Source organism: Typopeltis vanoorti, chromosome 17 (genome assembly GCF_054136105.1).
Source record: "Typopeltis vanoorti isolate ZY-2024b chromosome 17, IOZ_Tvanoo_1.0, whole genome shotgun sequence".
Taxonomy (NCBI): domain Eukaryota; kingdom Metazoa; phylum Arthropoda; class Arachnida; order Uropygi; family Thelyphonidae; genus Typopeltis; species Typopeltis vanoorti.
Genome location: NC_143565.1, coordinates 8,517,733 through 8,542,350, shown reverse-complemented (window position 1 = coordinate 8,542,350; position 24,618 = coordinate 8,517,733). Strand labels below are relative to the sequence as shown.

Genomic DNA, 24,618 nt, shown 5'->3' with positions numbered 1-24,618 from the left:
TTAGCTAACTGCTGTTCATACCTCTCTTTAGCTACTCTCACCAACCAAGTCACTCTCCTTGCCTGGTCTTTGTAGAACTCATGAAATTGGTTACTTCCACTTCTCTTATGCTGCCTCCACAATGCCCTTTTTCTCTGTATTGCATGCTTAATCTCTTTATTCATCCATCTCACACCTAACTTATTTAACCTTCTCACCCGTGGTATACATTTAGACATTGCATCCACTAAATATTTTTTGAAAATCCCCCAAGCTGCATTGATCTCTTTTCCAGCTAACTCCTCATTCCATGCTACACCTGCAAGCTGTCTCCTGAGCTCTTCATAATCACCCCCCTTATAGTTCCACATATGCCCTTTTTTCACAGGGGTCCTTGCACTGCTGGCAACCACTCAAGTAATCACCTATAGATAGGCCTATAGTTTGATGTTTGAGTTCTACAGGATACTGTGCACATGCTAAACATATTCACATGCTCTAGGAAGTAGTCAAGTAATGGCTAATTTTTCAAAATTGAATTTTTGAAGGATAAGATGGAATCTAAAATCCATTAGACCTACAGAATGATCATATTCAAAGGCATCTCTTGTTTTGCAGGAGGTAAAAATATTTCTACCAATTCTAGTTAACTGATCTTAGATAGATCAGAAATGTTTTTAAGCCCTAGTATAATGTTTTAAATAACATCATCACACATGCAAGAGAACTGATATAAGAGAACTGATTATTTAACTAAATATCCATGCACCTTCACATCATCCTTCGCAAAAAATAGGTATTATCAAAAGCCTTGTGCACTGAGCATATATAGTTTATTCTTCTGAGTCTCTTACGCTACAGTGAGACTTTGACACAGAAAATGTCTGATAATTATCATCCCTCTTCCAATCTGATGTTAAAAGGATCAGCATACCTTACCTTGAAGAAATAGCAAGAATCCTTTGCAGATATAATTTGTATACCACCTTCAAACCAGCCCAGAAATTATCATCTTTCTTACTGTCATTCAACAATACATTATCATCTCCGTCTTTGCCTGTTGATTATCAAATACCCTGTTCTTGTCATCTTTGCTTTTTTTGGACAGACTGGCCATTCTATTACTATTAGAAAAGAAGAACATCAAAATTATATAAGATTTTTGGAATCTGAATGTTGAAGGTTCAAGCCTTGCTTCTCATGTCATCAACACTAGACTTAAGAGTTTACTGGAATGCTGCCAAGATCCTACAATCATGAATCATGTGAAGTCCTACATCACTGTTCTAATTTTAATTGGACAGACTGTATGCCCCATCTCTATGTTTTGGGAAGTGATTGCTGTTAATTGTTTATAATTTTTTAAAAAATTAATTAATTATACATCTATTCCAATGTCTCTGAACTGTAATAGTTTTCTCATACTGTACGACTTGTTCTTGTATTTAGAATTTAAATGTTGTTAACAGTTCTTCAGCCTTCTCCCTAAATGAACTCTGACATATCTATTAAACACTAGTTTTTACCTCCTATTTTGTGAAAATATGCACAAATCTCAAAACCATAAAAAATTAACCCTATCTATATTTTATTTCCATCTTTTCAATGTTTGTACATTTTAAAATATTGTACAATACTTATTCATAACAAAGAGATTTCAGGATACACCATAATAATTTAAACCAGAGATATGCAACCTGTGACTGTTAAATACAGTTTTTAGAAGAGAGACCTTATATTTACATCTTAAAAAAGCAACAGATAAAAATATCTCCTTTTAAGCAAGAAAGTCAATATTCATTTTTGTCAGGATATCCATACATAAGTATTCTTAAGAATAAACTGAGAAATATACTCTCCTCTCTTACTGATGACATTGTGCAAAACTTGTTACCTGAGATAATAATTTGCGAAACTATGCAGCAAAATAATCCACAGTGTTATCAGTATTGGTAAAAAAAGTTATCCATCTTAGTAAAATGTCAGGAAACAATTTTTTTTTCTTTAAATTTTATATTAATGTAAAATAACATTAGTTATAATATTGTATATTTATGATGATTAATACATATATAGAAAAATAGAATATAGAATATTAATAGTATTTTCTGTACATGTTTTACATGTGTGTGTGTGTGTGTGTGTATATATCAGCCTCCCCCCACCACACACACAGAAGTGTTGTTGTTGTGTGCCCATGACACAACATATAATGTAATGTCTAGGATATGTGTTTCCTTAAATCATCTAATATACTAGATAGGATTAGAAGTACAAGATGGCAGCAGTTTTGCCATATTCTTATGTGACTTTACTCTATCTACACTGGCTAGAGATATCACACTGCTCTGCCAGCAGGGACAGAGTGGCTAGGTAGGTTAGTAAGAATTTCCAGGTGGGACATTGAGGAAATGTGCCTAAATATCTGCCTTTTTTTTTCTTTTCTTTTTTTGAAATCATTCCAATGTCATTTTTATTCAGAAAATACTGTAAATAAAAATTCTTAAATGCACATAGTAAATATGGCAAAATACACATACGATACTGTAATTGACCATGCTTGGGTAGCAGCACACAACAACAAGAGCGATATCATATCCCCCAATATTTAGTTTTACGCTATGCACTAATATACAACTGCATATCAATAATTTAGCTATTCATTTCATTTGCTTTGTGAGTGATTAGATGTTTGTGGCTACCTGTAAACATTAATAACTATTTTTATATGTTAGAATCACAGTCTGTTATACATTATATAGCATTTTTATGTAATAACATACCGATAACACAACATAAATATATCAAAGAGAAAAGTGCAAGGTGGAGGGAAGAAGTTCAAAAAAATGATGTCACAAGCTAAACCACAGTAATGTAAGAAATTAACAGATATGTTTTCACAAACCACTTTATAATCACAAGAATACTTCAGTTTTGAAGTATTCTTGTGATTATGAAGTGATTATGTGTTCAACCAGTCTTTCCTGTTCTCATTATTGTCAATGAATGGAAATGTTAATGCAGATGTTGTTGGTTCCTTGCAATTCAAAAAAACACATTAATTTTAATCTGCACTACAAAATTCTGTGTCAGTCTCATCAGCATTAACAATAAATAGGAATGTAGTGCACACCTGATGTTAATCAGGCCATTCTATCAACTTTGCAATGTTCTGATATTTCCACGTATAAGCCAAAAGAGCTGTTAAATTTATTATTATTATTATTACATCCTCCATGGAGTTGGCAGACTCATCATGGGAGGTTCATTCAACTGACAACATATTTATCATATAGAATCTTAAAGTCCTTAACATTCCTTGCATTAACAACACATTCTGGTAATGCATTCCATTCACTGACATTTCTCCATGTAAAAAATCTACTCCTGACACCCCTCTTCACCACACTCTTACATAACTTCCAGGAATGACCTCTGGTTCTTCCTCTCTCACCTTCTACACTTTTTATAATCTCCTCCGGATTAATCTGATAAAATCCTCTCGCTAACTTAAACGTCTCTATCATAACACCTCGCGTCCTCCTACCCACCAAACTCTGCAATCCACATCTCTTGAACCTCTCTCTCTCTATAGCCAGCGTTCCAAACTCCTGATAGTGTCTCTCATCTGATCTGAGCACAACAGTCCAAGTGTGGTCTAGCTTTGTGACTTTGCTGATGACATCAAGGATTTTGTTTCTATGGCATCATTGCCCTCATCCTCAAATGAATGTAAAGATAATGAATAAAAAAGTAGTTATTTCTTATGCCCAAAACAAGATTAAAGATTATTATTACTATTATTATTATTATTATTATTATTCAGGCCTCCATGGAGTCAAAAGACTCATCGTGGGAGGTCCTTCCTAGGAAACACAAGTCTATCATACCACTCATTGACTGTTCTTGCTCTCACCACTCTATCAGGCAATACATTCCATGGTTCCACCACCTCCATGCAAAGAAACCACTCCTCACACTCTTGCTCACAGCTTCCTTTCGTACTTTCCAAGGATGGCCCCTTATCATTGCTCCTTCCCGCTGCTCCACCAAGTGAAAGAACTCCCGAGTGTCCACCCTGTAACTGCCTCTCAACAGTTTAAAAGTCTTGATCATATCACCTCTCCTTCTTCTATCCACCAAACTGTGCAGTCCACATTACCTCAGCCGATCCTCATAATTAACATTGTACGATCCTGAAACCATCTTTGTTATCTGCCTCTGTACCCTTTCTACAGTTAATTTATCCCTTTCAAATCCTGAGGACCAAATTTGAGAACAATAGTCTAAGTGCAGTTTGATCAGGATCTTGTAAAACAGAATGACAACTCTTTTATTTCTGAAGGTCAGCATCCTTCTTAGTATTGCAGCAATCCTCTGAATTGCTGCAATCTATCAATCATCACCCTCAGATCTCTTGTCTCCCTTACTCCCTCCAGTGCAGCTCCTCCAATCGAGTATGCTGCCTTCCATCTATGTATCTCAAACTTCAAGACTTCACATTTTGCTGCATTAAACCGACACCCCCATTACTTCACCCATCTGTCTAGTTTATTCAAATCCTCTTGCAGGGGTGCCACATCTGCACTATTACTAATGACTTTTCTCAGCTTCACATCATCTGCAAACAACTGAATATCACCCTGCAATCCATTGACAATGTCATTGATATAAAGGTTAAACAATACAGGTCCCAGTACTGAGCCCTGTGGGACCCCCACTTGTAACCTTCTGCCTCCTTTATACTGCCCCACCATAAACAACTCTTAATACCTATCAGACAGCCAATACTGAATCCAGTTGACTAACCCAACATCTAAACTCATGTGCTGCAACTTAAGTATCAGCTTACCATGTGGCACCCTGTCAAATGCCTTTGCAAAATAAAAAAAAACATGGCAATATAAGATTTTTCCCTCATCAACTGCTCTTGTCACTTTATTATAAAAGGCAATCATATTACTAAAGCAAGAGCACCCCTTAACAAATCCATGTTGACTCTTGCAGATAACATTACCCTCATCTGCCCAACACTGTATATGGTCCCTCACTAATTTCTCCAAGATCTTAAACAACTGCTGATGAAACATAAACTGGCCTATAATTATTAGACACTTCCAGTCTGCTACTGCCCTTTTGCAATGGCACTATCTTACCTTCATTTCCTGGGTACCTTTCCCGTAGCCAGACTTTCATTGAAAAACCAGGTCAACAGAGCTGTCAGTTCTTTAGCACATTTTCTCAAAACCTGTGATGAAATTCCATCCAGTCCCACTGCTTTACTGACATCCAGAGTGCTCAGTATTTGGAACACACTCTCCTCTTGCACGTCTAAACCTCGAACCTGCTCTATCCCTCTAGTATTAAAACTTACTTCTCTCTCTCTGAAACAACCAATTTTAATGGATAATTTCTGAATTATCAAAAATTTCAAGAAATTTTTGAACAACTTCACCTTGCAGTTTAAAAATTTTAACAAAGGCAAATGAAGCCTTATTAACCATGCTACCGGCCAGGACGTATATATATACATCCACATTACCATGGATGCGAAGTGCGTATTAAAATTGTAATACCATTGATATTACATTGAAATTTATGATGGATACGAAGCTTTTGAGGATGTGTATTTGATCTTTAATGGCCGGTAAGGGTTAATCAGAAATTTCAACATTTTTTTGAAAGAGATTTTAAAGTTAGACTAGAATTCAAAAACAGATTCATGCAGAAATTGGTTCCATAACATAGAGTGTAATCCAAAAGAAACTAATGGTATAAATGTGTAACAAAGTACTCTGCAACAATAGGCAGAGTACTTTGTTATTTTAATGAAATGTATTTAAAATACTGTAATCATTACAAAGAATTTTCATATTTGATTCCAAGAAATTTGAAAATATTTAAAATTGTCTCTAAGAAAATACCCTTATAAAATTAAACAACTTATTAAAAACTTTAGCAATAATATTACCCAAGAAACATCAGAAGCAGAACTAATGAATTTTACAAGGAATGGAGAAAAAAGGGTTCAACTCATACTGAAGATATACTGTTTGGAAATGCTGATACTGATAACTGCAATGAAACTTTTACTACTACTACTACTACTGAAAATTGTAAATCCTGCAAAAACTGCATATCATAACATGCTGTTATCATGTTTTAACTAAATTTAATTTGTATCCATTTTTAGCCTATAAATATGAATTATTAACCTTATCTTCAAATCAGATATACTGCAAAATGTCTTTTTCTGAAAACTAAAATGCATTCTAAACAGACTGAGAAATTGTTTTAGACAGTCACATCGTGAACATTCACATTAATTAATGTCATGCTAAAAGAGTTACTCAGCAAATAAATGATTATATTCATAATGAATTAGCACCACAGTTCTTTCTTTTTTTTTTTCCCCAAAAAGAAATTATTCATACTTTCTTTTTTCATTCATTCATTTATTCATTCATAAGTATTTGTTTAGTGGTTTTTTTTATTTTTATTTTTTAATGATAATCCCAAACATGAGAGGCTGGACAATCTAGGGTACATTAATATCATGGATGGGTGAGAACAAACTTGTTCACATTTAGTTTGAACAGCTGTTGATTGCATTCTATGGGAAGCATAAGATGGGAGAATGATCCAGAAGGCAGTAGCAGAAGGAATAAATGAGGAGAAATTTGTTCTGTGGATTTGGAGTTGAATTATGAAGGGCTGTTGAGTAGCTTCTGCACATGTTTCAGTGGATTCAGCAGTGGATAGAGGAATTTAGTGTTACTTCCTTTTTAGTAACAATTTGACCTGTTTCTGTAACAATCTAATTGAGTGAGTGATGTGTGTTTACTTTACCACAGTTATAATTTGTGTTCTAAAGATGCGGGTTTGAAATATGTCAAATATTAGTAACCCAATAAATTATATTCATCGTGTTCTTCTGTTGTTGTTTAGTGTTTTTATTATTATTTTTCTAATGATAACCCCAAACATGAGAGGTTGGACAACCTATGGTACATTAATATCATGGATGGGTGAGACCAAAGATATCATGATGCACTAGTATGAATAATTAACAATATTTAAGCCTATCATTTAATCATACTTTTTACCACCATCTGTTTTAGGGCCATTACTATTTAACTTATATATTAATGATATTGGTGAAGATTTGGATGGAGATATTCAGTTGTTTGCAGATGATGCAAAGTTGGGACGAACCATAAAGAGTAGTGAAGATGTTGTGGCCTTGCAAGAAGACTTGAATAAATTGAGTGATTGGGCAAGCAAATGGGGATGTGAGTTCAATGTTGCAAAATGTAAAGTTTTAAAATTTGGAAAACAAAGATGGGATGCAGAATTTATGCTTGGTGAGAATATATTGTTGGAAGTAGAGGAAATAAGAGATCTGGGAGTGCTAGTGGATAAGGATCTAAAATTTAGGGGACACATCGCCAAAATTGTGAAGACAACACAAAGACTTCTGGGAATGATGCGGAGGACACTGACATGTAGAAGTAGGGAGATACTTGTTCCAATGTATAAGGCTTTGATTAGGCCACACTTGGACTATTGTGCCCAGATTTGGTCACCGGGTTTTCAGAAGGATGAAGAGATGTTGGAAAGGGTCCAAAGGCGACTGACTAAGGTAGTTTCTGACCTCTGGAATGTTGAGTATGAGGAAAGATTGAAAAGATGTAATTTGCAGAGTCTCGTGGAGAGAAGGAAGAGGGGAGATATGATAGAGACCTACAAGTTGGTAAGGGGTTGTTATAGGATCAATGGTGGAGAAGTTCTACAGAGAATAGTGGGAGATCAGGGGAGAACCAGAGGTCATCCCTGGAAACTGTATAAGGAGGGTGTGAGTAAGGGAGTGAGAGGCAGGTTTTTTTCGTGCAGAGTTGTGAGTGATTGGAATGCCTTGCCTGAGAGCGTGGTGTCTGCAAGTAGTTTGAATGTGTTTAAGACACGGTATGATGAGATGTGTGTGTAAGATAAAAGGACCTCCTAGATGAGTCTTTGACTCCATGAGGTCTTGTTTAATAATAATAATAATAATAATAATAATAATAAAATATATTGCTTAACATCATGTAATCGCAGAGATTACTTTCACACAATCAGGGCAACTGATTCCACTCCTTATCTGGAAGAGGCCTATAAAAAACCTCTTTTAAGTAATAATGCTGATGGACTTCAACAGATACATACCAGTAAGTTAACTGTTTTTGTATTGTCCCCATACCCAAAAGTTGGACTCTCGTTATAGCAATAGGATCTTTCAGGCTGAACAAACATTTGCAACTAAACCCAGCATGTGCACTGTTCAGCTTTCTTTCACAATCCACTTGTGTAACCTTAGAAGTTTCTGATGATGAAGCAATTAGCCTGATTAAAATATCTGCAAAAAGTTTCAAAAGCTTTGCATTTTAAAATACAAAAGTGCCTATATATGTTACTCAGTTCTATAAATACATAGTTGAAGGAGTTTGTTAAGACTCTAATCGGATAGTGAAGTATCACTAACTATTACAGATTAATGAAAATATTTATTTCTTTAATTTTACAGATATTAAAAAAGGCAGATGTTAAAACAACAATAACAAACATTGAGAAACAGAGCTACAAAAGAAATCAGCATTTTCCAGCCACTTTCAGCATTTCTTCTATACTAAGTATTTTTTCTCTCGGTTTACCTGCTTTCTGGCCTTGCATTTGCTCATGCTCATTAATTTTCTGCCAATCTTTGTAATCACACACAATAACTCCTGGAAATATCATATTAGAAATATAAATAAAAAAATAAGCAAATATGCAAATACAGATATATAACACAGAATGGCATAATGTCATATGCTACTTAAACATGTGAATAGTAAACCTCCAAATCAAAAAATTAGAATAATCAAAGAAACTGTGTTGAATGATTTGCAATTCTAATTTATTGCCTAGAAAATAATTATTACCAAATATGAATTAGCATCATCTAAATCTACATACTTTGTAGATTATATAACCATGTAAACACATAAAAATGTAATATAAATTATAAGAAAGCTGATATTTGAAAATATTTACAAAATTAGAATAATGTAGAATAATTAGTACTTTGTTGCATCCCCATTAACTATGACCATTCGTAAATAGCTGAGCATATTATTTCCTAGCAGTTCACAGTCTTTTTTTATCAAAACATGCCCATATGGTCTGCAGACTAGAAGCAAGTTCATTCTTGTCTCTTGAGGCAACTTCTTGAAGACGTTTCTTCATAATTCCTCACAAATTCTCAATGGGGTTTAAATTTGGTGAGTTTGCAGGCCAAGGAATTGCACTGATTTGCCTTTCTTCGAGCCATCTAATAGTGATCTTGGAAGTGTGACAAGAAGCTGAATCTTGCTGAAAAAGGAAATCACCATCACATAAATCTTCCAATGCTGGTAACATAAAGCGCTCAAGAATTTCTTGGTTGGAATTGACTCTTTCGTACACAATACACAGCCTACCTGGACCCCCCTCTGCAGTCATACAAGCCTATACCATGAAAGGTTGCAAATTTTATCCAATGTTTCATGCATTCTTTATCAAATGCTTCTTGCTTAAGATGCCAAACACATATCCCTTGATGACCATGGGACACACAAAAGATACTTTCATTGCTAAAAAATACCTTTTCCAGTCCTCTTGACCCCACAACAGTCTTTGCTTACACCATTGCATTCTAGCTGCCTTTTGCTTGGAAGTCGTAAATGGCTTCGTCTCAGGCATACGTGATTTAAAACCCAATTTGTGAATTGTCTCAACATTGTAGATTTAGACACATTCACACCTAGTTCTTTCCATCTCCTGTGAAAATACCTTACACTTCAGAAGTAGTTTTTCTTCACGATATTCTTCAATCTCCTCTCATCTCTTGATGTAGTTATTACCTTTCGACTTCTATTGCAGTGATATTTTGAAAACTCTGATTATCAGAATGCTGTCTCAATACTCTACGCATGCTTGCTTGAGAATATTTCATTCCTTAGCTATAAACTGTTGAGTTTGACCTTCTTTGTGTAGAGACACCTTACAAAACTCCTTAGTCACTTGTTTGTCCTATGTTTAGCGAATGATTAATTGAAATTCATGGGCGAATGATTCCTCCCACACGAGTCAGTCCCGCAGCTACTGAAATATATGCTATTTCTATGCTCTCTCAAAACCAATTGGAAAAATTTTGAATATTCTAAAATTTTGAACTGCATTAAAAATTATTCTAATTTTGTGAATGTTTTCAAATAACACAGGCTTGCGATGGAAAAGTTGTCCAAGAAGTAATAATTGCTTCTTATAGATTTTTAGGTGCTGAGTTCAGAAAAAAATTAGTAAAAATATTCCATCGCCCACCAATTTTACCCAATTTCTAATTTTATTGTTTCTATTAGTAGTATTTGGATTTAAATTCCGTGCATTGTTATTTATTTTCATTCTCCTTTATTTACAGCTAATTAGTTGTATAAGTGCTTTTTTGAAGTGCCTTTTTATGGTAAATAAAGAAATTTCCACGAAACTTCTCATTCTTAAGATAGGAGAGGGAGGGAGGAATGCAGATAAAAGCGCAGGTGGCTACTTTGAATCTGATTCGCCAAGATAATGGATGACTTTCCTGTTGTCACAGACACATTTTCTTGTGTGATTCTTTAGTTGAACTTTCATCGTTGACTACTAAGGTTATCATATTTCTGAAAGGTGGCATATTTTCTAAGTTAGAGTGAAGATTTAATTTAATGTGCTTGTGGTTTTTTTAATGTTATTACATAATGTTGTGTAATAGTGTTGATGTCATTCGTTAAAATTTGTTTAACTGTGTTTTAAGTGTTTTAAGTGGTGTTTGTAATGGCTTCAAAGAGATTGCAAAAATTCACCTGACATTTTTTGCAACATATGCGGGGAGTCAGTGGTAAAAAAGCAACAAAGAAACATTACAGATTTAGTGAAAAAAGTGTACTATGCATATATTTGATGAAACTTGGTGACTTAAATAAGCCATGGGAGCCGCATATAGTCAAAGAGAGAACAAAAATCTTTCCATTTCGGAATTCCCATGGTATGGCGGGAACCCCACAACAATACCGATGACTGTTACTTCTGTTGAATGTTCAATTTTTAAATGTGAAAAATAAAAAAAACATTTCCTATCCTAATTTACCATCTACAACAAGCCCAGTAGAACATGGTCCTGAAATACCCGTGCCAACGCCTCCACAAATTTTAGAACCACTCAGTAGCGATTCAAACAAATTAGTTGAAGATTTCAATGATGACAAATACAAAGATAATGGCCCACCTAAACTTTTTTCGTAGATCGATTTAAACTACTTAATCAGAGATTTGGGTCTTCCTAAGGAATCTGCAGAATTGCTGCACTCGAGACTAAACGAAAAGAATTTATCTCCTGGCAATTCTTTCTTATGGTTTAGATATAGAGAAAGAGTTTTCTTGCTTACTTTTCAGAGGAAGGTGATTTAGTTTACTGTAGCGATATTTCCAGACTGATAAGCAAATTCAACGTAAAATATGAAGTCATCAATTGGAGGTTCTTTATCGATTGTGTTAACAGTTGTCACTTTTGTTAGTCCTTACGTTTTGTCTACTAGTTTGTTTATTTATAACTGAAGAAATCCTGTTCAATTGGGATTCATGTTACGAAGTAAATAAATGTTATCAACTTATTCTGGTATTCTGCCTTAGAAACTTTAATCAAGTCTTATGGGACAAATCTGAAAATATCTTTTGATGCTATGATGAACTGGAAAGAAGAATTGTGGAATCCAAAGAAATCATTCTCAATCAAATACATCTCAACACCAATCTCAGCTATAATCTCTCAGACTGCCATTGTGCTGCCATCCAACTTTGGCATTCACGAGAGATGTTGAACACATGCACATGCGTTCAACATGCCCAACAATGAGGAAATACACAGAACAGCTTCAAATGTTCTGTGTATTTCCTCACATACTGTGAGGAAATACACAAAAAATCTATATATAAATTTAATGTATAGTTCTTTTGTTCAACAATTTTTTGTTGGTTGTTCTCTCTTGTTATGCACCCGAAGAAGTCTTCTATGAAGACGAAACAAGTTGTGCAACCTAATTAATTAAATAGTGCTTTTTACTTTTATCTCTCGGCTTTCAGTCATGGGATTGTCAGTCGTGGAAAAAAAAATTATGTATAAGATCTTTGGCAGTTTCATGCAGTCAAATTCATTAAATTAGTACTATTCTGTAAAGAGCATGCTGATTCCCACAATAGTATAGTCTTTCACTTTTGGAGCGACTTGTGTTTATCAAGTCGTCATCATCAATTTCTTTACATGCACCCTCAAGTGGTGTACAGGCTACTATGACAACACTACACAATTCATTTATACAGATATCCTTGCACATACTTAATAAGTCTGAACCAAATGAGCACACAGTCATAATTTCATCATAATGGCCTTCATGATTAAGCATATTTGTATTATTAGCATAGTTGCTCTTATGCATAGTTCTTATCATACCTCCCATCATAATCTAGTTTCCCTAGCTCTCCATATTAGGTCTGATACCAATAAATAATTTCTCCAGATTCCTGATGTAAATGCATTGAAGTGAAGGCTGTTCCACTTATCTAAATCCATTCTTACTTCAAAATAACTCCATGCATTCATACACTCGCAACCATTTGTTCAACACAGCCTATGAATCAAATTGTTTGTTATCGCAGAACTACTTCTTCATTCAGTGTTTGATTTTCTTCAAGACTTGTACAGTTCAAGTTGCTATTGAATGTTAAGGAGGGAAAAAAAAGCACTTCACCAAGTCTTCTTGTAGTGGGATTTTTTTTCGGCTTGTTCTGGTTGCTATAAAGGTTGCAAATGGGTCCTCCACATTCTTGGAATGGTCAGGCCATCATTTTTGTTCAGATTTGGGTTATGTTTAAGCATTTAAAATGCTTCTTTAAATTTCCTCTCGAACCAGGTTTCATGCAGTTGAGTTGGTGCAGTGTAGGGACTTGGTATTTTTCCAATCAGTTCTGTGGTATGTTTAAAGTGCGTGGTCAGAAAGGCCGGTTTCTCCAAAATGGAGATATTTAATGTGTTGTTTGTGTTCTTCTTTCCTAATTGGGATGGTTTGCCCTGTTCCCCCCCTATGTATGGTAGGGTACATGTGCATTGTATTTTGTATACCCCTGGGTGGGCTAGGTGTGGAAGAGGATCTTGGGAAGAACTGAGTAGGTGTCTTAATTTTGTCAGGGGTTTAAAGGTGGTTTTGAGGTTGTATTTGTGTAGTGTTCTGTCTGTTTTTTCGGAAATGCCTCTATCATAAGGTATGGAAATAGCATTCTTGAAATCTTTTTTGTTTTTACTAGTGTCTCTGTGGCGGATCTTGTGAATAGTTTTTTTACCGTATCCATTTTTTATAAATGTATGGTTGATGATCTTGTATTCATAGTTTAGAGCTTATTCATTTGAACAGATAGTTTGAGCTCTGTGTTTAAGGGTGCTTATGACACCTAGTTTTTGTGTTGGGTGGTGATAAGATTTTTTGTGTATGTACTGGCCTGTGTGTGTGTGTGTGTGTAGGTTTGTGATAGAATGAGAAAGAGAGACAGCCTGAGGGAAAACGTGTGATGAGTGTGTCTAGGAACGGAAGAGAGTTATTTTTTTTCTGTTTCAATGGTGAATTGGATATGTTTGTGTTGTTTGATCAGGTGGCTAAGGAATGTATTTAGTGCTTTGTGGCCATGGGGCCAAATGGCAAAAATATCGTCGACATATCTGTGCCAAATTTTGGACTTTAGGCACGCTGACTCTAGAGCTCGTTGCTCAAAGTCTTCCATATGAAAGTTAGCGATTAGGAGAAAGTGGTGAGCCCATGGCTGTACCCTCTTTTTGAAGGTAAAAATATTTTTTTACCTTCAAAAATGTAGGCCCTCTTTTCCCACGTACTCCGTGGGCAAAGCGGGCTGTGATGTCGTGTGGAAATAAGTTCTGTAGGAACAAGATATTATCATTGATCACAGCTCTCTTTGCCCCACGTACTCTGCTCCAGATATTTCATGTGGCAAAACAATTTTTACCTTCAAAAAGAGGGTACAGCCATGGGCTCACCACTTTCCCCCCAATTGCTAACTTTTATATGGAAGACTTTGAGCAACGAGCTCCAGAGTCAGCGTGCTTAAAGCCCAAAATTTGGCTCAGATACGTCGACGATATTTTTGTCATTTGGCGCCATGGCGGTGAAGCACTGAATACATTCCTTAGCCAACTGAACAAACAACACAAACGTATCCAATTCACCATTGAAATAGAAACAAACAACTCTCTTTTGTTCCTAGACACACTCGTCACACATCTTTCCTCAGGCTGTCTCTCCTTCTCAGTCTACTGCAAACCTACACACACAGACCAATACATACACAAAAAATCTTATCACCACCCAACACAAAAACTAGGTGTCATAAGCATCCTTAAACACAGAACTCAAACTATTTGTTCAAATTTACAAGCTCTAAACCATGAATACAAGATCATCAACTATATTTATAAAAAATGGATACAGTAAAAAAACTATTCACAAGATCTGCCACAGAGGCACTAGTAAAAACAAAAAAGATTTCAAGAATGCTATTGCCATACCTTATATTAGAGGCATTTCTGAAAAAATAGACAGAACACTACACAAATACAACCTCAAAACCACCTTTAAACCCCCGACAAAATTAAGACACCTACTCAGTTCTTCCCAAGATCCTCTTCCACACCTAGCCCACCCAGGGGTATATAAAATACAATGCACATGTAACCTACCATGCATAGGGGGGAAACAAGGTGAACCATCCCAATTAGGAAAGACGAACACAAATGACACCTTAAATACCTCCATTTTGGAAAAACCAGCCTTTCTGACCATGCACTTCAAACAAAGCACAAAATTGATTGGAAAAATACCAAGTCCCTACACTGCACCAAAACCTGGTTCGAGAGGAAATTTAAAGACGCATGTGAAATGCTCAAACATAACCCAAATCTGAACAAAAATGATGGCCTAACCATTCCAAAAATGTGAAGGACCCATTTGCAACCTTTATAGCAACCAGAACAAGCCGAAGAAAAATTCCACTACAAGAAGACTTGGTGAAGCGTTTTTTTTCCCTCCTTAACATTCAATAGCAACTTGAACTGTACAAGTCCTGAATAAAATCATAGTATAACAATCTGAACTGTACAAATCCAGATGAGGACTTTAGCAGGGTTTATTGTAGTTTTTATTTATTTTATTTGTTAATTATTAATTTTTTTTTTTTCAATTTTTATTTTATTTTATTTTATTTAATTATCGCTAGAGGTCAGGCTAAGAAAAAGATTAAGTAACAGTACAGATTTAATTTACGGCATAGAGTGCAAGAGCATGTAGCTTGGTTCCCTATACACATGTATCCTTCCGATGATGACCTCAATACAGGGGTCGAAACGTCAAGTGTATGTTATTAATAATTAGTAAAATAATCATCTCAACACGTGTGTTTTATGTCCCTAAATTCTTAAATATGAATGCTGATCATGGTGTAACCTTAAAAGAAAGGTACTTCTAGTTAGTTTGTCTGTTTTTCAGGATGAAAGGCCTGAGTTTCCAGGAGTAAGAACACTGCCCCTCTCCCATATGAGACCAGCTAACTCAACTTCCATTGACCCCCCCGATAAACGTCTTCAAGTGCTAGGTCTTTCCAAACAAATGACATTATTCAAACTGAGCTATGGTGGTTCTTTGAAATGTCTTTTTTGTAAAGAAACTGAAGCTTTACTGCACCAATCTTGACTTAAATGAGTATGAGCAGATGATTTGTTATTCAGCATGGAAAATTACTGCTCTGCTTGCTGGAAGTCTGAAATGAATTGAAAAAATACATGCCTGATATCTAGAGTAAGATAGGAGCGGAAGAGTTAATACAATCCTTAATCTGCTATAATACTAAATGTCTGATAAGTTTACATTTACAGCCTTTTGTGGATGGGATTCACATGAAAAAAATAAATTAAAAAATAATAAGAAAACCTGTATTCCAGTTTTCAACAAGTGTAAGATGATGAAAAGAAACTGAACATGTGATTTACTTCTTGCTCATTCTATATTCTGGACATTGCACCTTCCAGATCCTCATATGGCTTTCATGCTGTTTATGCCTCCTATCCTGAATCTCCTTGCTTCACTATAGGACTAAATAACAATAAATACAATAAATAACAATAAACAATAAATAAATAAATAAGGTTAAATAGCCTGCTTGTGCTCTGAGCAGCAGCAACTCAGAGATCATGTGATAGCCACGATAGTCAATCTTCAATCTCTGTTTCAACAACATATTCTGCTGTATTTTTTATTCTGTTTGGTATTAAGACAACCAGCAAAACATAAGTAAAGACTGATTAAACAGATCTAAATAATTTTTTCAGGTGTCATTTATCTGGTTTAGTTTATAATAATAGTCTCAGGATATTTATTTCTGTATTCCATAGCAACAACATGATTGGAAATATTTAAGTACATACATATCTCTAGAAGTGATTTCCTGAGTGAGAGATAGAGAGAAGGGAAAGAATTTATGGTAAAATTACATCAAACTGCATTTTCCAAAATTTTACAAATATATTTAATTTTCCTTTATTTTATATTAATGATGAAACTAATCTCATCACCTTAATTTATTTATTACCTGTTTTGTTACACAATAAAAAAAATAATAACAAACTTTTTAAGAGAAAGGAATTTAAAAAAATGTTCTAATTAAAAAAAAATCAAAAAAATTTATTTATACCTCTATTTCTCAAAAGAGTTTGGATATGTTCTATTCCAGGCCTTGTATCGCTTGGCAAGATTCCTGTTTCAAAATCTTCTAAGACTGCTTTACCAACTTCAAAGCTACTATTCATCGTCGATGCAATCACTCCCACTGGGCCTGTTCGAACCCAGCCACTGCAGTATAAGCCTATTAGGATAGAATTAATCTAATAAAAAAAAAAACAATCACATTTTTGACAAAAAAAGAGCAAAGGTATTTTAAGTTGAAGAAAACAAAACAGCTTCACGCAATGACCTTGTAACTTTTTTTTAGCTTGTTCACAAATGTAATATAAATGGAGAACATACCAAACTGTCATTCTCATTTTCTGGTATATGTATGTCTCCTATGCATAAGTGGCAAAAAAAAAAAAAGCACATCAATACCACATGTCATGTGAAGGCACAGGATGGAAAAGAATTAATTTATTGATGGTTTTCTTGAAGAGAGTTGGATATTATAGTTCTTACATCGCTCCTACCCATGAAAGGCCATAAACTTATAGTACATTAGTACTGTGGATGGATAAAAAAATCTTGAAACTACAAAAACATTAAGAAACTTATATCTTATTTCCTCCTCAGAAGAAATCCAAAATAATGAATTAAAGAAATCTGCAAATTCATAAGTGAATGTAATTTCAGTAAGGCCTATTGATATGACATAACAGGAATTATACAAGTCAATACTCAATCTAAGAAATGTCATTATATCAAACTCACTTGTCATAACACACTACCAGAAAAAACATCTCAACCAGAGCTTCATACCTAAATGCTATGCTAAAGGAAATTCACTACAGCAAATCCTTCACTTTCTCTACATGTTTACTATAGCATTTAACAATTATGTTTAACTGCTAAAAATAAATCACAATCAGTTGCAAGTCCAGGCCCATGCAACAGAGTAGATTATTAGGGCAAAACATGCACACTCGCATATACATATATATATATAAACAAATAAATGGTCTAATGCCTTTCGTTTCCCAGATAAAACTCATTCAGCTCTAGCTTACTTTTAGAAATCAGTGGGTAGCCAGTCTCCATTGTTAGTCATTAGTAATAGCTAAGCTCAGATACCCACAATTCTCAAGGAACTGGTGGAGAGTACAGCAAATGACAGCCACTATCTGATGATTCTAATCAGTGACTTGAATTATCTGAGAGTGTGAGCTATATGCTGATTTTTTCTGAGTTGGAAGGATAAAAACTAGAGTTTTCCAATAGGAAAACACTACTTTCAGCACCAAAATCAAGTAACTTGGAAACTAGCTCAAGAAAGACCTAAAAAAAAAAAAAAATTCTACTTGGATTGAACCTATAACAGTCTCTCTCTCTCTTTCTTATGGCAATCTAGAATTATGGAACCAGAAATATTGCCATGAGGCTACACAGCAGGGGTGAATATTCAGCACGGCTGGATGTACAATAGAATGTACCTCCCACGATAAGTCTCCAACTCCATAGAGGTCAGATGCTAATAATAATAATAAGAAGAAGAAGAAGAAAGATTGCCATACATTCACTTGGGAAACTAGAAACCTAAAAAGTATAGTAGACTATATCAGTGGTTCCCAAACTTTTTCAGGCCACCGCCCCCTCGAATCCATAAACTCATCGCCAGTACCCCTGTGTCTTACCTGAACCCACCCTACATTCAGAAAAGCGATTCACACAACCCACAAGGAACGGTAATAACATTTTAAAAACAAATATTAATTTATAATTTAAATTTATTTTAAATCCAAAAAAAAAAACATTTAACTTTAATAGCAACTTTACATTAAAATCTAATGAAACATTGTGTATTATAAGGCTATTCAATAGCAGCAATTGACTTGAATGTTTTGAAAATCCTTAATGTGATGGACTTCATGGAGATATAGTTTTCCTATGTCTGGTTTAATATAACTTAGCAGTAGTTTTAAATCTCCACGTTGAGTTATCTGGAGTCTTATTCAAATTAAGTGGATATTGAATCCAACATTATTTCAAAGCCGAATAGAGAAACTACAAGAGTTTCAGTGAAACTACAAAAGTTTCATACCGAATATAGAAACTATAAAAGTTTCGGCGGATCCAAGCGTAAGCAAACCATTCATGACAGGAGCAACTCGTAGTAAAAGTGGAGGAATACTGATCACTATCCTTAGTATTTCCGATAATGTAAAAGACATCTCCTAGTGGACATGCATAACATCATATATGTCCACTAGGAGGTGTGTTTTATTATTATTATTATTATTCAGGCCTCCATGGAGTCAAAAGACTCATCGTGGGAGGTCTCCCCCTAAGAAACACAAAGTCTACCATACCACTCCTTAAACTCATTGACCGTTCTCGCTCTCACCACTCCATCAGGCAATGCATTCCACGGTTCAACCACCCATGCAAAGAAACCACTCCTCACCCTCTTGCTCACAGTTTCCTTTCGTAACTTCCAGTTTTATATTATGGGAAATACTAAGGATAGTGATCAGCGCTTACTCCATCTTTACTACGAGTTGCTCCTGTCATGAAAGGTTTGCTTACACTTGGATCTGCCAAAACTTTTATAGTTTCTATATTCAGCATGAAACTCTTGTAGTTTCTCTATTCGGCTTTGAAATCTCTTTGCAGAAAGAGCAGAGATCTCTTTCTACAACCAAAACTCTTCATAAGATTTCTTAAATTTTGGCATCATTTTGCAGCTCAATTAGTTCTTCTTCCATGGCTCCCACTACCTCAGTATCGGAAAATGGATTTATTATCTAATCTGGAACTTCCAACAAAAGTAAATCCTTGATCTACTTGCCTTGTCAGGATGTATCTTCTTCAAATGTTCAATTATTCTGGAAGGCTTCATGGCCTCATTTGAGAAGACCCTTTTACAAATTGGCACAATGGCAGCTGCTGGTTTGTTGGTACTGGTATGCATCCATATTTTAGGTATTCAAAGCTATACTGCCTACATTTCTTCTTTGACGTATCTGCATCTGCCATTTCTATTCTGGAGCATGCAGAAATAAGCATACATACATATTTGAAAGCAGTTTTTATAAATAATAATCTTTATCTTTATATCCTCACAATATAACAGAACCTATAATTTGCCAAGCTGTGACACAACACTTACATAGCTAAACGCTTCACATTTTTGTTCAGTAAATAAGAATATGAGAAAATACATTATAATACATTATAACAAAAGTCCACGCGGTTAGCCTAGTGGCTGTGCGCTTCGCAACCATATGCCTGGGGAAGGAGTGTCCTTGGTTCGATTCCCGCCGACGACGTGAGGAGCTTAAGGATCTTCCTCAGCCATAGCCAAGCTAGCCGGTCTTGGACGTAGACAGTAGGGTTCCCCCCAGTTTATCTGGGGTTTATCATCCCACAAGCAGGCAAACTGGCCTTGAGAACTCAACACTACAGGCCATAGGATACACCGGGGCATAAGGCTGACCACCTTATCCTGTGAACGGTTTGAGGTCCGACGATTAACTAACCCTCGACACCGCAGGGTAAAAGGAAGATGATGATGACATTATAACACACTCAATACTATTAAGATAAAAAAGGACCACTTCAGAAATTACCAACAAAAAACTCAAAAAATGTCTTGGAAACAGTATATATCTTGGAAAACAACAACATGGAAAACAACAATAACAATAATAATAATAATAATAATAATAATAATAATCAAACAGCCGCAATTAATTATTGCACATTTCAGCATTTTGCAGCACACCTTCAGCACCCCCCCCCTGCTGCCTGCTTGCGCCCCCTTAAGTAATCAAACTGCCCACCAGGGAGCGGTGCTGCCCACTTTGGGAACCACTGGACTACATAATAACTAATAGGAAAACACCTAATATGATACTAGATAGCTGGATAATTAGAATTACAGAAATAGAATCTGATCATTATCTCTTACTAGGAAAATTAAGAATACTCCCAAGATGGTTTAAAATTAACCAAATCAGTGCTACGAGAAATCTCCAGGAATCTTTTAGAGTTCAACTCTTGGATGATAAAGCATCACCTACCTTTATTTGCAAAGAATAAATGGAAAACTAGAACAAATATAAGAAAATTATGATCCAGAGATAGAATGGAACAATTAAAAAAATATATTCATAAATGCAGCAACAGAATGCCTTGGAACAAAAAGTAAATGGAAGAGGAAAAAGAGAATAAGGATGAAATGAAAACATTGAAGCAATAATCAAAGAGACAAGAAAGAAGCATATAAACAATGGATAGACACAAACGAGCAATAGAAAAAAAAAGCATGCTGAAAAAGAATAGAGAAACATGGGATAACTTCATAGCAAAATTGAAAGAGATCTTACAGTGAAGAGACAAAATACATACAAAATTCTGAGGAATATGAATAAGGAGGTAAAAGAAAAAGTGAAACTTGAAATAATCAAAGAGAAAACCTGGCTGGACTTCTTCCAAAACTAATGGCAAGATAGTAACAAATCTAAAACTGACATAATGCTAAATATAGAACTTATAAGATATGCAGCCATCCTATTCATCAAACAACTTTTAAAATTATTTAACAATATCTGGGAGCAAGGAAAAATCCCAGAAAGTTGGAATAAGGCAATTATTATTAATATTATTATATGACACCTCCAGGGAGTCCAAAGACTCATCAAGGGAGAGTGTGCCAACAGCATCGATTGATTGATCCCTTCCAACTACTAACCATACTCAAACTTGCTTAACTTTTTGCGTGAGCCATTAGTAGCAGAGACTCTACCAATTGACCAAACCTTTGCTATCAGACCAAAAAGCTAAATCAGATTATGAGAAGACCTTAGCCAAAGAGATCAAGGGTAATCCCAAAGAGTTCTTCCGCTATGTGGCAAGTAAGAGGAAGAATGACTTCGGAAGGATAACCTTAGTGGGTGCTGATGGTATTGAGGTGACAAAATCAGATGTAATAGTCGAGTTACTGAGTGATCACTTCTCAAAAGTCTATCACCCAAGTGAGGATATCTCTATACCTATAGCAATACCTAATGTGAGAATTGAAGCTAAAGAATCAGAGGTATTAAATATATTGCGAAACTTAAATGCAAACACTGCGGTAGGCTTAGATGGAATATCAGCTCGGGTGTTGCGTGAATGTGCAAATGAATTGTCAACCCCTCTTACCTGGATATTTAATTTAAGTTTGAACTCTGGTATGGTCCCTAGGGAGTGGAAGTTAGGCAAAGTGGTTCCTTTGCATAAGGGTGGCTCTAAAACTGCAGTATTGAATTACAGACCAATCACCATCTCAGGAGTAGTGGTAAAAGTATTGGAAAAGTTGGTTAAAGACAAAATTCAAGAATGGGTGGATCAGGATATGATACTCTATAGAGGCCAACATGGTTTTGTTAAAGGTAGATCCTGCCTTAGCAATCTATTAACTATCCATAATAGAATAACATCAGAGTTGGACAAAGGAACTGGCTACACAGTGGTACTTCTGGATTTTGCTAAGGCTTTTGACAGGATACCCCATAGAACACTGTTACGCAAATTGGAGCAGATGGGAATGGATATTAAATTGGTGATATGGATAGGAGAATGGCTCCGGGAGAGATACCATAAGGTGGTGTATGGAGGAGCCGAGTCCAGAATGAGGCAGGTGACCAGTGGTGTGCCTCAGGGCTCTGTGCTTGGGCCAATGTTGTTTAATTTGTATATAAATGATATAGGAAACGGCTTAAAGGGAGATATTCAGTTGTTTGCTGATGATGCAAAGTTGTGTAGTGCAATAAAAAATCAAGCTGATGTTGAAAGTTTGCAGGAGGATTTAAATAAGCTGGTAAAATGGGCAAAAGAAAATGGATGTCAGTTCAATGTGGAAAAGTGTAAAGTCTTGCATTTTGGGATTAAAAGATTACCAGCTGTGTACTACATCGATGGAAAGGTACTCCAAGAGATTGATGAGGCTAGGGAATTAGGGGTATTGGTAGATAAGGAGATGAAGTTCAGAGGACACATTGCTAAGGTGTCCAAGATTGCACATAGGATTACTTGGTTGTTGAGGAACACACTGACATCCAGAGATAAAGAGGTTATTATTCCCCTTTATAAAGCATTGATACTTCCACATTTGGATTACTGTGCTCAGGTCTGGTCACCTGGATTCCTTGGAGTGAGGAGGCTGTGGAGAGGGTTCAGAGAAGAGTGACCAAGTTGGTGAGTGATATAAAAAATGCTCCCTACATTGATAGATTGAGAGCTTGTGGATTGCAGAGATTGGTTGATAGGCGAAGAAGAGGGGATATGATAGAAACATTCAAATTACTAAAAGGTTTTTATAGGATTGATGCAGGGGAAATGTTTCAGCTGTGTGATAGTGATGGAAGAACAAGAGGTCATCTCTGGAAATTAAAGAAGAGTGTGGTTAACAAAGGTGTCAGAACAAGGTTTTTTGCCTGGAGGGTGGTGAATGAGTGGAATTCATTGCCTGACTTTGTAGTGAGCTCTTCATCTGTAAATGAATTCAAGAAGAGATATGACAGATATTGTTTTGCTAGCTTGGGTCTCCCGCGATGAGTCTACTGACTCCATGGAGATACCCGTAATAATAATAATAAAAAGTCTTCTAAATACTGGTTATATATTATATTCACAAATATTAACTTCAACACTTAAATCATACGTAGAAGATAAACTTTGCAAAGAACAAAATGGCTTCCAAAAAGGACAATCATGCATTGACCCAGCTTTTACATTAAAAATCTTAATGGAAAAACATAATGAATACAACATAGAAACACACATAGCATTTGTTAGACTACCAGGAAGCCTTTGACAGAATCGAGAAAAAAAACTGTGGACTATATTCAAGAATCTAAACTTTCCAAATCAGCTGCTTACTACAATAACTAACATGTATCAGAACAACCAAATAGCTATAAAAATCAATGGAAATCAATAAACAGAGTGGTCTTTCAAGGATGCACAATATTATCACTCTTATTTAATATTCATATAGACGAAACAGTAAAGAAATGGAAGAAAAATATAAAACCGGCATTTAAACTGGATTGTGAAACCATACTTAATATCATTTTGTTTGCAGATGACCAAATAATTATAGCAAGAAGTAAAGATGAACCCAAATGTCAATATACACCTTAAACATAAGTACAAAAAAAAAAAAAAAAAAAAATTGGAATGCAAATATCATCAGACAAAACAAACATCATGGCTTTTAAAGGACCATCTCCACTCAGAAGTCAAATCATGATTGAAAATAAAATTTTAGAACGACTAAACTGCTTCAAATATCAAAATTTCAAACTTTCTAAAGATAACAGGAATAATCAATAATATTTTCAAACCTAACCAAGTTCAAAAGCATACAAGAATAAGAGTTTATAAAGTTTTGGGAAGACTTTCTCTACTGCATGGAAGTGAATTATGGACAACAGAAACTGCAGAAGAAAAAAAAGGAATAGAAATGGGAAAAATGAAATTCCCACAAAGAACTAAAAACAGACTCAGTATTAGACAAAATATATGAATACCAAAAGAAGTTGATTGAACATGTCAAAAGAACAGACAGTTCAAAACTACCCAAAAAAAATACTCTGATACCACTTAGTTGGAGGAAATAGAAGCCAGGGACAACAAGAAAAAGATGCAATGAGACATAAAAGGTGACCTGGGCCTAAATTCCTGAAAGGATGATGATGATGATAAACTTTCCTTCACTAAAAATTGTGCCTAAATAACTGAAATATTTTACTCTTTCTTACATGCTTCATAGAGGAGGAAG

General features: G+C 35.3%; 1 protein-coding gene across 7 annotated transcripts in view; it reads right to left on the bottom strand.

The window, feature by feature from the left end:
• Positions 1–8,502: 8,502 nt before the first annotated feature.
• The window catches only part of dare (NADPH:adrenodoxin oxidoreductase, mitochondrial), a 129,933-nt gene continuing 113,817 nt past the window's right edge, over positions 8,503–24,618 (bottom strand). For all 7 annotated transcript variants that reach the window (XM_090407578.1, XM_090407577.1, XM_090407575.1 and 4 more), the window contains 2 exons: positions 16,819–16,989; positions 8,503–8,741 (listed from right to left, as the gene is read on the bottom strand). In XM_090407578.1, coding sequence (XP_090263704.1) covers positions 8,608–8,741; positions 16,819–16,989 — 305 coding nt within the window. In that variant the 3' untranslated portion in view covers positions 8,503–8,607. The remainder of the gene's footprint in view (positions 8,742–16,818; positions 16,990–24,618) is intronic.